This window comes from Pelecanus crispus, chromosome 5 (assembly GCF_030463565.1).
Source record: "Pelecanus crispus isolate bPelCri1 chromosome 5, bPelCri1.pri, whole genome shotgun sequence".
Lineage (NCBI taxonomy): Eukaryota > Metazoa > Chordata > Aves > Pelecaniformes > Pelecanidae > Pelecanus > Pelecanus crispus.
Window position 1 is genome coordinate 17,522,386 of NC_134647.1, and position 13,569 is coordinate 17,535,954.

The 13,569-nt window shown below is 46.8% G+C and overlaps 1 protein-coding gene across 2 annotated transcripts in view; it reads left to right on the top strand.

The window, feature by feature from the left end:
• The first annotated feature begins 10,034 nt into the window (after nt 1–10,034).
• The window catches only part of SMARCAL1 (SNF2 related chromatin remodeling annealing helicase 1), a 42,244-nt gene continuing 38,709 nt past the window's right edge, over nt 10,035–13,569 (top strand). The window contains exons 1-3 of one of the 2 annotated variants that reach the window (XM_075710218.1): nt 10,035–10,064; nt 11,367–12,321; nt 13,014–13,064. In XM_075710218.1, coding sequence (XP_075566333.1) covers nt 11,457–12,321; nt 13,014–13,064 — 916 coding nt within the window. In that variant the 5' untranslated portion in view covers nt 10,035–10,064; nt 11,367–11,456. Of the gene's footprint in view, nt 10,065–11,366; nt 12,322–13,013; nt 13,065–13,569 lie in introns of those variants that run through there. The other variant, XM_075710217.1, reaches the window with a different exon arrangement.

The following is a 13,569-nucleotide window of genomic DNA, read 5'->3' on the forward strand; positions in this document are numbered from 1 at the left end:
TCACAGGATGATTGGCCCAGAGTACTTTGAGATATATCCTCCTCTTGCCCTCCCTGATGTGGCTTGGGTGTGTGATACCAGGACAGCTTGCAGAGGGAGATGGTGTCTCTTCTGTCTGAAGCCGTCATGTGTTGGGACTCTGCTGCTGAGCTCACCCCTGTCCAGCTGTGATGCCTTTTTGGGAGCCCTCATTTAGGCAGATAAGGATCAAAACCATGAGGGATCTCAGCGCAGGAAACTGCCCGCCAGGTCTGTTTTCTCTAAGGCAGAGCTGCTCCTGTGGTGGCATTGGCAATATGTGCTCCCACAAAATTGCTGTCCCAAGGAAAACCTGATGTACACAGGAAAAATAATTAATCTCCTTTTGTTCTCTTCCCTGACCACCCCCTTCCTACATTTTTCGTTTTGATTCATTTTTCTGTTCAGTGGTATATATTTTCCAGGTCAGTGCTAAATCCCTTGGTTGTGTGATCTTTACATACCAGTAGACATACGCACAGAGATGAGAGGAGACCAAGTGCAAACCAATCCATCCTACTGACACGTTTATTTACCTATTTTCTTTCCCCATCTGCCACTGCTCAATTCCCTCTGTGTGTGTGTGTGTGTGTGAAAGAGGGATGGGGAAAGGGGACAGGATACTGGCAGAGCCACTGAAGGTGTCTCTGCTTGCAACTGTAGCTCTCCCCTTTCCTTCCCACCACCCTGCTATCCATCCCTCCTCCGGTCATCTCACATTGCCTCCAGTGCTTTGCTCATGTTCTGCTTTGTAGCAAAAAAGAGACTAAAGTATCAAATAAAAATAACACAGGGGTTTTTAGTGCTGATGCAAGATGCCAGGGTGACAGTCAGGAAGCTAGAGCCACCTGCCAAAGCCAAACTCAACACCGGTGGCAAAGCTGCCCTGCTGCTGGGTGCATCAAGGGCTCCCAAGCGAAAAGCACCAGCGTCTGCAGCTTGAGCTGAGCTCTGTGGCTGAAAACAGAGACAGATGCACATCGTCTGTGGATCAGGCAGAGAGAGGGACTCTTAACACACACTGACTATTAATATTTCATGGTCCTGACGTCCAGCAACCACACTGAGATGAGAGACGGGAGTTTGTTCTTCTAGGTTCACATTTAACCATGCCCTTCCCACTGAACGTGCAAGCCAAGGCTAATCACAGCACACGGTGCAGTTCTTTGCTCACTAGGCCTGGGTCAAGAGCCTGATTTTGTCATTTAGTCTGTAGCAGCTGTAACAATTTCTACTCTACTCTTACCCAAGATGGCTCTGAACCATCAACTACAGGAAAAGCAAGGTTCAGCGGCCATTAAGTTTCTCACCTATTAAATCATTCAGATAATCTCCATCTAAAGTATTTAACTTTTACAGCAATCCTGTTTTCTCTTCTAGGAACTAAGCCTCAGGAACTCATGACCTGCCAGGTATTTGCAAAGTGGCATGCATTCAAAATGCCCTTCTTTTATAGCAGTGGTGTTACCACATAGTGAGCTTGTGCCTGGAATGAGCATTGCTTAAGAGTTGTCAATACTTTAATCTGATTTATATAAGCTGTGTTCTGTCTTTCTCCCCCTCTTCCCTCAAATAAGCACTAATAAGTTCTTAACTTGGACAAATCCCAGGTAGTGGGATCAGTACTTGGCAATATATCAGCTTTGTTGCTGAAATCGGGGATGAAGCAGGGACAACTGGAAATGTTTCTCTCGTTTGTTTTTAATTCTGCTTGCAAGTAGCTTGGTGCCTGTCTGAAGTATGACTGCCCTATAGGAATACACTTAATTTCTTATATTACTGTGCGCCAATTAAGTAATTAATGAAAGTCTGGAAAATCTATAAAAAAAAGTTGGTTGCATCCACAGGGAACATTAATACTGCATGGTGTCATCACCATGAATAAAACCTGACAGCATGTGCAAATTCAGAGGGAACTACCTGTTCTGCTGTTAAGAGATCAAGTTCAGGCGCTGCACCAAATGATTTTCAAGACCTGGTCTTTAACTTGTCCGTGGACTGGAAAATATTTGCAGGCCATACAGGGGTTAGTCTTTGTCCTCCAGGACTCAGCTGTCACTTTACAACCATATGATGTATTAGACATCACCAGACATGAATGTCACTGCTTTTAGCCTCAAATTCTGTCAGCATGATATTGTGCTGTGATGCAGTCACAGTCAGCATCTTGATTTGATTTGTGCATTGCTTCACAATTCGCTCCAGGAGGGCTTAGGGTCCAAATCTGCAAACAGCTCTGCAAATGAGAAAAGTCATCCCCACTACTGCTTACAGACCTGAGCCCTTCACATCCAGCAAGCAGTGTTCTCAGAGCACAGGGCAGCACCACCCATCCTGGCAAAATTGTACGGAAATTGTGGCCATTTCCAAACCTTACTTGCCCTCAGAAGCAATGCTTGATTTCTCTTTGTTACAGTGAATCCAGATGGACAACAGGGAAAGAAACAAGGGACTTTCTGAAAACCCAGCTGCTGCTTCTGAGCTTGGATTTTCCAGGTCAATACATTTCAAAATTTCCTCCACTGGCAGAGAGAAGGGAAAACCTCACCCTTCCATACTCAGTCTTAAATCTAGTTCCTGCAAGATAATTTTAAAAGGAATTCGTTGCCTGTTAAAAGAGGAGACCCACTCCCAACCCATACCTCTGCACTGTCTTTTGATTCAAGGCTGCCCCATAGCAATGAGCAGAGCTTCATCACCATCCCTCTAGACGGTGTTAGTGAGGGTCTAAATAGCAAAGGTGGGTTTTGTAGCATGGGCATCTGTTTTCTAGGACTTGGATCAAGAATTATAAGCTCATTTCACACACATCAGTGAACAGCTGTCAGAGAACAACAGCTTTCAGCCCTTATCAACCTAAACTAAATGCAGGCCAAGAAGTTACTGGCAGAAGACTCCCAATTCATCAAAAACTTCTGAAGCACTTCTGTCCTCAGCAATAGCAGCATAATCAGATTAATACATGAAATCATGAATCCAGAAAATTACTCTATCAGCAAATATATATATTTGTATATGCATAAATATGTATACATGTATAAACTCAATGTGTGTACTGTCTGTGTACGTGTGCACCCTCGCATGACAAGAGATCCAATCAGACAAGTCTTACACTTTTCTCCTTTCCTAATACAAGAGCTATGGAGCAAACACTGGATCTGAAAGACAGAAAGTGTCAAATAGACCACCTGGAATAACTTGTTACAACATATGATCAGCAAGTGAAATACATTGCTTCAAGGTATCACCAAGGATCAAACTGTGCATTTCTTAGTGGACAGCTATGTGATAATCCCATGATCTATCACCTAAAACATGGATCTGCTCCCTGGTACAGACAAAAGAAAGAACTCAGTGGACAACCGTGATGAATGGGACAAGTAGTTCCTTTATTCTTGAAGCTAAATCTCATAATCTTTTATTGTTGTAACTCTTGTGTTTTGTAATCCCTTTCACTGGACAGAAATATTCCAAACAATACTAGTTTCTTGAGTCCCAGAAGTTACAAGTGAGCTTAGACAAACTTTTGCAACCCTCAGACCATGACATGTGCGAACTTTCTGTGGATCCTTCATGAACATTTCTCAGGGTGAGGCAAGACCTGTCCTCACGATGTTACACAAAACTGATCTCCTAGAAGCGAGTTTGTAATTGAATTTGGACGTATTCAACTACATGACAAACACTAAACCCGCTGCTTGTTGTACAATGTGTAATGCCTACGTTTAGTTATAGCCCCACTGGGGAAAGCACAACTCTTTTTATTCACCTGTAAAGAACCCTGCACACCTGTGCCACCATAGGAATAAAAAATATTAATTGCACTACCAGTCCCTTGAGCTATTGATGCCACTTCCTTCTCCCCCACCACCCTATATTAAGCCTTTTAAGCTGAAAGTGACTATAAATCTTTCTAAATGCCAGAGGACCGTTTTGCTAAAACATTATCGGTCTTAACATCGTGTCAGATTTCTGAATGAGAATGACTTCTTTGGTGGGAACAGGCCTATAACTTATACTGCTTCTCATTTCCTGAAGCACTGGAATTGTGCTGCTCCCTAATGTTATTTTATTAAGATGCGATTTGTCATCATATTGCTGAAAACAAGATAAAATGCAGGCTAATTAAATTCCTTATTTAACTTGATGAGCATCTGCTTTCTGTAGTCACATTCTTTTAAACAGAACCTTTGTAGCGGTTTCTCAGGATCTGGCTATCACGATTTTTACTGTGATCAAAATGGGGAAATACCCCCCCTAAATAAAGGCATGTGCATTCCCATTGCCTATGACCCTTGTTATTTATAGAGAGATGTATAGCACCGCCCAGGCAGACTGCAGCAGCGCCTTGCGAGCACGCTGCCCTGACACTTCAAGAGCACTCCCTGTTGTGGAATAAGTGCTATCCCAAGGAGCCCAGTGGAAGTCACTGAGACAAGCTGGTAGCAAAATACTGCAGCTGACAGCAAGTGTTTTCTAGATCAGGCTGCTATAGAAAATATAACAAACAAATCACCTTGTGACTCCCCCCTCCTGTAGTAGATGAGACTTCCAACATAAAGGAGAATCAACTCTGTTAAAGGAGGAGGCTTAAAAAGCTTAAGCACACACTACAAGTTAACCATGTGCTTAAGTGTGCTGTTTGCCAGGGCCAGATTCTGGTTTACTTTCCATGCACTGCATTCACAGAGGATTCTAAGATGAGAACAACCTTCCTGCATCATTGCTTGAGTGAAGACTGGGGCAGAAGAGAGTCCTGTGCTGAGTCCACATTCCTAATTAAAGCAGTGGTGTTGTGCTGCTCCCATCTAAGCCACAGTAGAGGACAGCAAACAGTTGTATGAGAACCCACTGTAAGCTCAGGGCTTTTAGGAGAGTCTTGGGCATGCCACAACCCTGGGTCTGCCTCTTAGAAACCCCCTTGGCATTAGACTTTGCATCCCACAGAAGTCCAGAGCTGCTCTGCCAACTCCTCTTGGTCTGGACTATACTTTGAGATCCTCCAAGGAGGGATGCTGCTCCTGTGCAAGGGCAAAGGACCATTAATATTACTTCGGTGGTTAATAATTTAACATTAGTGACCTCTGATACTCCTGCTTAAAGGATTTCTCCATATCTCTAGGTCTCTCATGCACCACGAAGAGAAAGGGCAGAGAACTGTGGCTAGCTTTAACAAACAGGATCTCAAAACTTGGCTTCACATCAATACTAGGGCCATAGGATTAGCTGCTTATTCTGAGCTTGAAAACCAGGCCAGTAATTTAATATTAATCCCAGAACAGAACTGGGAATGCAACTTTGGTTCGTTTAGCCTGGTTTCCTAAGGAAATAAAGCTTATGCAGTTAAATTTTGTGTGTGCACACAAGCCTTTCCTTCTAGCTTCGCACCCTTCTGCCACTTCAACTGTGTTTCACCAAGATAAAGTTCTGTTCAGCATCTGGACAAAAAACCCCAGTTGTGTAGAGCAGAGGGATGTGCTCTGCCCTGATCTTAAGCATATTATAAGATATTAGAGAGTCCACATCGCTACTGCCCTCACCCCAGCTAGACTGCAGCTCACGTGTTAAATGCTGGCAACACAGAAGCTTTGGAAACACTGTTTGCATCTCATTGTAGGATGTGGGGGTTTTTTCCTCTTTTAAATCTTTGTTCTGGGTGCCAATGAACTGCCCCCCACACCTGGGCTGCATTGCATAAATGATCAAGAGTTGGCTCAGCTTTGCAGCAGCCATGTGAGTGTGGCAGTGGCCTGGCAGCCAAGTGGAGGCCATGTGCTGTGCAGACCATTGCTCTGGACTGGAGCTGTGGAGAGGAATCCAGCCAAGAAGGACAGAAGGCAGAAAAGAGACCCTGCAATCTGTTAGAGGGGTTGTACTATAAACAAGAGCAGGAAGGCTTCAGCGTGCCAGGGAAGAAAAAGCTGTGTAGATAAAAGAGGCTGCTTCAAGAGTGTAGGGTGACCAATTTTCCTTGCACTGGGCAGCCAAAAAGCGGGGAAAAGAAGTGGTCTTCACTGAGCTGGCAGTCAGAGGAGGGGAGCAACCTTCTCATGCTAGAAAAGTTCACAGAAAAGCCTCTGCAGGTCTTCTTTCATCAGAGTTTCAAAGGCAGCTGGATTCAGCAAACTCCAAATTTTGTCTTTGGTGCTACAAAGATGCTCAGGGAAAGAGCCTGATTCAGAGTCAACTCGTGGCAGTAGCTGGGCTGTCAAACAGGCCAGAAGCCACAGTCCTTGATATGCCTTGATGGCAGAGGGAAAGTAGAGGGGATTAACAGCTGTCTAAGGAAAGAAATCCAGGGAGAACTGGTACAGGGGGGATGCAGGGTCAGCATCCCCCCAAACCCAAGCACCCCCTGGCCCTCCAAGGCCAGGGCTCTGGTTCCCCATTAGGAAGCTTAGACCCCACTGAGGGCCCCCAACCAGAGCAGAGGAAGCACAACCCCGCAGCCTACAGAGGACACGTGCTGTAAAAAGTATTCAGGTCAGACCCTAGCAGGCCACAAGAAAGGGTTTCTCCAACCAGAAGAAGCTCTGCTAGTCCAGGGGCCTTCCTCTGACTCTCCTGCCCCAAGACCTTCTCTGAAGAGCTGACCTGCATGTCCCCAGTCCAGCCACTTGACTGGTTTTAGCTGGGAAGGAACTGATAAGGCTCACGAGTATGGGATTAATTTATTTTAGAAGGTGCAACTGCAAGTTCTCCCCAGCTGGTCAAAGACTGGCACATTTGGGCACTGGTCATGGTGTCTCTGAACGCAGTGTGCACTACCAAAACCCTCCAAGAAGCTGTGGCATCTGAAGGCCGTTAGCCTGGGCTGATTTCCATTTGTCTGTTGGATGGTCTTGCTACACACAGCAGCTCTGCACGCAATTCGGCCCCTGCAGAGAGTGCAGGCTGGCCACACATCCAGGATGAAGGCAGCCAGCTTGGTCCATGTAAGGAACCACCAAGGTGTGTTGGCAAGGCAGTGGAGTGGAGCGAATACATTCAAAATGACAGCAGTAGGTCCTCCTAAGAGCAGCTCAAAACCCCTCAGAGGACAATCCATGAGATTCTAGAATAGCTCTGGTGTCTTGGGTCACTGGTATTTTGGGTATTAGCTGCTGCTTATACAAGATGTACAACGCAGGCAGTTCTGTCCTCATTTGGGAGCCAGCAGTCAGGATCAGCCAGCCCAGCCCATGAGAGGATGATGAGAGGATGTTTAGAGCATGATCCAAGTGATGGAAAGATCCTGGTAAGAACAGCACCAAGAACCCCATTTCCTTATGTTTTTTCACCGATGGGAGCATTTCTTTGGAAGTGGGTGAACCATTTCCTCCGCAGCAGAGCTGGGGTGTGCTAACCCTCCCAGTCCTCCCAGGATTTTTGTACTGCATCTCTGCTCCCCAAACCAGTATGTGGCGGGTGAGTCCAAGCCACTGCTGGAAGCATGTTCTGACTGAAAGGACACCTGGAGTGCTACCAGCAAACTGCTCGCAAACGGCCTCTCATTTTGTAGGTCTGTTCTCTGCATGGCTGGGCTGTTCCTTGTGTCTCGCTGAAGTTGTGCCATATGGAGCAAATGCTTCAACGTCTGTCTGTGTGTCTGCCTGACCGTGCAACCCAAGAGCTCTCTGCAAATGATGCTCCGCTCTCGTCATTTTCACGAGTTGGGGACAGTGCCCAACAGGGGCTTTTCTCCACTTTTCCCAAGTTTTTTTTTTTTCCCCAGATCTCCCAAAGCACGAGGAGCCATCACCAGAAACCTGGAACTGGATAGCTGCTGGGAGGGAGAAGGTGGCTGGAAACAGTTGCAGGGTTATGCTCGGCATGGTCTCTCTCTCCCCCCCCATATGTGACACTTGGATCTGGTTTAGCTTTGGGCAGTTAAAAGCGTGACAAGAAGGAGAAGAAAAAGGTCTCTCATCCGTTCCTTTCTCTCTCTGCTGCATAGCCAGCTGGAGTCTACTGGCTTGCAGGGGAAGAAAGAGCAACGGCAGAGGATCTGAACGGAGACCATGGTGCTGAGCATCCTTTCCTAGCAAACATGCTCTGCAGTGAGGGGGCCTGGAATCTGGAAAAAGGTTCAACTTTTATGCTTTTTCTTAAGAGAAGCTGGGACAAAACCCTGGACCTGGACCTCTCCTCAGCCCTGTGGTTTTCTTTAAGAGTGGCGTGTCTGCAAGTGCCTGCGTGCACGTGGCGTGCTCACATCTCTGTGTGTGCGATTCCCAGGTGAGTAACAGCACTCCCAGGGTTGTGCTATGTGTCGAGTCGCACCTCATTCTTGCTGCCTGCCTTGTTTTTCTTGGGCTGATGAGCTCCTGACTAATGGCAGTCACTGCTGCTTAATCAGGAAGCAATTTAAGGATAACCTTTTCTAATTAACCAGCAGAGAGAAGAATGAAAAAAACTGTGAAACAGAGAGCTGGCTTCGGTGTCCCCAGCCAAAGGGTCTGTCAGGTGGGAGAAAATGGCATCTGGGGACAGGGATGGCAGCTCCAGACCTGCCACTGGGCAGGGTAGTGGAAGTCAGAGATGGGAGGGGGTTATGGTGCTCCTTGGGGCCTTTTCTCTGCTTTCTCCCCAGGTATCGCTCTGCATGGACATGTGGATCACGACTGTCCAGAAAGGGCGGCTTGATGTGTATAATCAAGCCCCATGTATAATTAAAACCCTGGGAGACCCTTTTATTTAGAACTTCGATGCAAATATGAGTAACTACCTTATTATGAAGGTGTTCACAGACTCATAGAACAGCCCAGGTTGGAAGGTACCTCAAAAGATGATCTGGTCCAACCTTTTGTGGGAAAGGGAGCCGAGATGAGACTATCTAGCACCCTGTACAATCTCATCTTGAAAACCTTTAGTGATGGGGACCCAACCATATATGTGGGGAGGTTGTTCCAGTGGTTGATTGTTGTCAATGTAAAAAATTTCTTTCTTTGAAGATGAAACCTCTTCCAGTGCAACTTGTTGAACAGCATGGGGCCCAGTATCGATCCCTGAGGGACCCCACTTGTGACAGGCTGCCAGCCTGAGTAAAACCTATTGATCACTGCCTTCTGTGAGTGCCTGGGAGCCAATTTCCTACCCATCTCACAAACCACCCCTCCAGTCTGTACCTGGCTAGTTCATCCATGAGGTAGCTGTGGGAAACAGGGCTGAACGCTTTGCTGAATTCCAGGTAAACAACATCCACTGCTCTCCCCATGTAGACAGAAAATGTTATTCTGTTCTAGAATGTGATCAGGTTAGTGTGGCATGATTTGCCTTTGGTAAATCTGTGCTGGCTTTTCCCAATCACCTGCTTGATTTGCTTTGTGGTAATTTCTAGGATGACTTGCTCTACCACCTTCCCAGGGACTGGAGTAAGACTAATGGACCTGTAGTTTCCTGAGTCCTCTTTTGGGCCCTTCTTGTAGTTAGCTCTGACATATGCCCTCTTCCAGTCTCCAGGGTCACCCTCTCATCTGCACTACTTTTCAAAGATTACAGACAGCAGCCTTGCACCAATGTCAGCCACTGCTCTTAACACACTGGGGCGGATTCCCTCTTCACTGCTGACAACAGTGTTTTCACCCTTTCTCATGCATTACCTCCGTTTTTTATTACCTGCTCACACTCCCTCCTTTAAAAGCCACACACCTTGGCGCGACACTCCCCACACACCAGAGGCAGCCAGTGAGGTGGCCCCGACCCAGCCTGCAGCCACTGGCTGCTGTCTGGGGCAAAGCCTCAGCCCGTGGCCGGCAGCAGGAGCCCGGAGCCGGCACCCCGCATGTGGGCCTGACCCAAACACCTGCGAGAGGATGGCGGGGGCGGCCTCCAGCCCCGCAACTCCTACAGCGAGACCGCACAGCTCCCAACGCCCCTAAGATGGCGCCGTGAGGGGAAGACTACATTTCCCAGCGTGCCGAGCGCCGCACCCGCCGAGGGTTAGCTCCCGGCATGCTGCGCGCTGCCGGCTGTTTGGTGCTGCCGGGCGCAGAGCGGGGTCTGCTGGGAGTTGTAGTCTGCGCGGCTGCGCGCCCGGTGGCGGCGTACCAGGCCTCAGCCAGCCGGTGGGTGTGCGGGCCTGCGGCGGGGGGAAGGCGGCTGGGCCGGGGCTGAGCCCAGGGCGGGCTGTAGTAGAGCCCCCAGGGAGCGGGGAGGGACCGCGGCCTGCGGCGTGGGCCCTGGGCCCCGGTGGCGTAGCGGGTGGTCCTTGGACGGTGGGGGACCCCAGCCTGCGGGGTGGGGGCCACGACCGCAGGGGAGTTTGGGACAGGGGAGGCTGGTGCCTGGGAGAGGAGCGGGGCAAGGAGTGAGCCTCACTTCTTACAGGGTGGTGAGAAAAGTAGGTCTCTCAGTGCTGGATGAGGCAGGCAGCCCCCAGGGCATGAGGCAGGGAGTAGAATCATAGAATCGTTTAGGTTGGAAAAGACCTTTAAGATCATCGAGTCCAACCATTAGCCTAACACTACCAAGTCCACCGCTAAACCAATTAAGGCTAGAGTAATAATTAATGTCATGTTTCCTGGCTTGGTGGCTGGATTATTTTTTAATGAAAGTAAAACTAGGAATCTTTCCAGCTAAGGTTGGAAAGGACCTCAGATCATCAGCCCAACCGTCAACCCAACACCAGCATGCCTACTAAACCATGGCCCAAAGTGCCACACCTACATGTTTTTTTAACACCTCCAGGGATGGTGAATCCACCACCTCTCTGGGCAGCCTGTTCGAATGCTTGAGTAGATGGAGTGAGGCCAGCTCCTGGGAGCTTTTATCAGAAGGTTCTTGACCTGCGAGTGGACCTTTCTCAAGGCAGGAGCTGGCTCTGCCCTTTGGGGTTGAGTGTGTATCTGCTACATGCTGTGAGATGCCCAAGAACTGGAAGGTAATCAGGAAAGATGGGATGTCATCCCATCTTTGCTGTTAGGTACCAGAAAAATGAAGCGCTTCCACACAAGACTGTGCAGAAATGTATTTCTTTGCCTGCGTTTGCCTTTGCAGGGCTGGCTCTGCAGCGCAGGGTGCCCTGTGCTTGGCTGTTTTATCCGTTCTGGTGGGATTTGCAGAGAAGAGTGCTCAGAACTGTAGTGGAATAGGGGTTTTTCCTCCTTTTTGCGTATGTTTTATGTATGTGGGACTGGCATGAAAAGCCCCAGCAGTAGCTGTCAGTGTCTGTTTGCTGATAATGGCTCAGCATTGGTCTGACAGTTCTGCTGTATTACTAGGTTTTTGTGTAGGACCAGTTACAGTAAAATTCAGTCACTAATAATACTGAGTTATCAGTACAATAAGCATTTTGGGGGGAACAGAGTTGAAACTTACTGTCTCTGCTGTTTTTTGTTTGGGGTTTTGTTTGTTTGTTTGTTTTGTAGACTGGCCTCCATTTCTGTAAAGAAGCAGGTGTCTCTGTGATTAATTCTCGATGCGGTTTTGATTCAGATTTATGGTTTGAATTGTTGAAGATGTCATCAGGCCTCACAGAGGAACAAAAGAGAAGAATTGAAGAGAACCGCCAGAAGGCTTTGGCTAGGAGAGCAGAGAGACTAGCAGCCCAGAGAGGTGGGCAGGTGGGGATCACTGGACCTCAGGTGAAAGAACAGAGTCCAGTCCCTTCCAAAAAGGAGGAGAACAATCATGTCAGGTTCGTTAGCCAGCACCAACAGAATCCAAACAGTCCTGTGGAGCAAAAGAGCTATCTTCAGAAAGATCATAATCATTACACTGCAAACCAACAGGTAGCTGGTTCACATGGAGAGCAACAAAAGAATTTTTCAGAGGACTCGGAACAAGCAAGTGGCATTAAGCAGTTCCCTACAACAATCCCAAACTCTCCGAGTTATTCCCATAAACATGACTTTGATGCTGGTGGTCAGGCACATGGACAACAAGCTTTAATTAATCTTGGTACATTCCAGCAGCCCAAATGCTACCCAGCTTTCAAAAACCCTACAGAACCATCTCATCCTAGATTAATTGATAGTGGGCACCCTGACAGTAGTAAAGATTTACAAAATCAGAACAAATCTGCCATAAAATATGTTTTACCACCAAGCAGCACCACCCCAAGTGATTCAGAAATGCTGATAAACACAAGGCAACCAACGGAAAGAGAATGGGGAGGTGGTGCCTCTCAGGCCAGTGGTAGGATGCAGAAGCTGACCAGCTCTGCTAGTGCAGGCTCTACCTTTGAAGCTGCCTCTTGCAAGAAACCAAACAGTGTTACAAAAGGAAAATGTGTGAAATATGGAGAAGACCGATTCCAGGTTGAAATAGGGTATAATGCTGAACTCATTGCTGTGTTTAAGAAGATACCAAGCAAAAGCTATGGTAAGAACTGGTTGCTGTTATCTCTGTTTTATGTTGGATTGAAGTTTCAGTGTCTGCTGGAACTGTGGTTGCTATATGCTCTTAGCAGCGCAGCTATTGCTGGGGTGGAATATGTGGTATTAATGGGGGATTGGAAAAGTAAAGACAGCTGAAATTGGAAGGAAATTCTGGGCATAAATAGCTTAAGCTTGGATTTAGCCAAGGAATCAGAAGCCCCGCTTTATGAACAGCGCTTTAAGAAGTTTAGTGACGGCAGCTGGTCAGAGCCTTTTGAGAGTGAAGGAAGACAAGTTATTCATAAATTGGTAAGGGAAAATGGGTCACTTCATCTGTAGTTCAGAGTTGATGAGCTGATTCTGTTAACTGGGTTACTGAGAGCAGTGGAATCCCCACCTTTTGGCTTGCTTCTGATCTTTTCTCCCTGCCTTTATTTGTTATATGTTACTATTGTTCCTCCCTCAACCCCTGTGTGTTGCTGCTCCCTGTGAACGGCTGCTGCGTTCTTCTTGTCTTAGTACTGATGTGCACTATGGCTTTTTTGGTGTCATGTAGATGTAAACTTGGGCATACTGTTCTTCAGATGTGTGTTGAAAAGTTCGCATCAGTAGACTGAATCCTCTCTTACATCGCATGAACATTTCACAACAGCACTTTTTTCTACCCCAAATGATTCATATTCTGCCCTATTTTAGATCCTGCTGTGAAAAAATGGAATTTCAGCCTGGAAGATTACAGCAGTTTCAGTAAGTAAATGGGTTGTTGAATGATAAAAAAGAATCTAACTCCTGACCCCCTTTTCCTGCCTTCCATAATTATTGTTTAGCTTTGTTATTGACTGGAGTAATAAAACTAGAGCTACTCAAACATAATGCCCATCTTTTAGGCATCTAGTTCATAATGTTTTTCTGACACTTTGTAGTTGATTAGAAATCACATAATTTTTCATGTAATCTAAATGCCAGGCATAGGTTTAACTTTTTCTGCTGTTGCTGAATTTTTCAGCAACCAACAAGCCTGATCATAGGAAAAATATCTGCTGTGAAGGTACCTCATACGAGTCTGTATTGACAACCAAGTGTGTTCCACTCACTGGCTAATGCTTAATTTCTAGGTCTGTTCATGTAGGTTCTTTTTAAACAGCTCTTCTTTTTTTTTTTTTTTTACATTTTTTCCTGTTAATTTTGGGTGTCAGAAATGGAAAAAGGGTAATTCTCTAGGGCTTTGAGTGAGACTGAAAATGGATTTGCC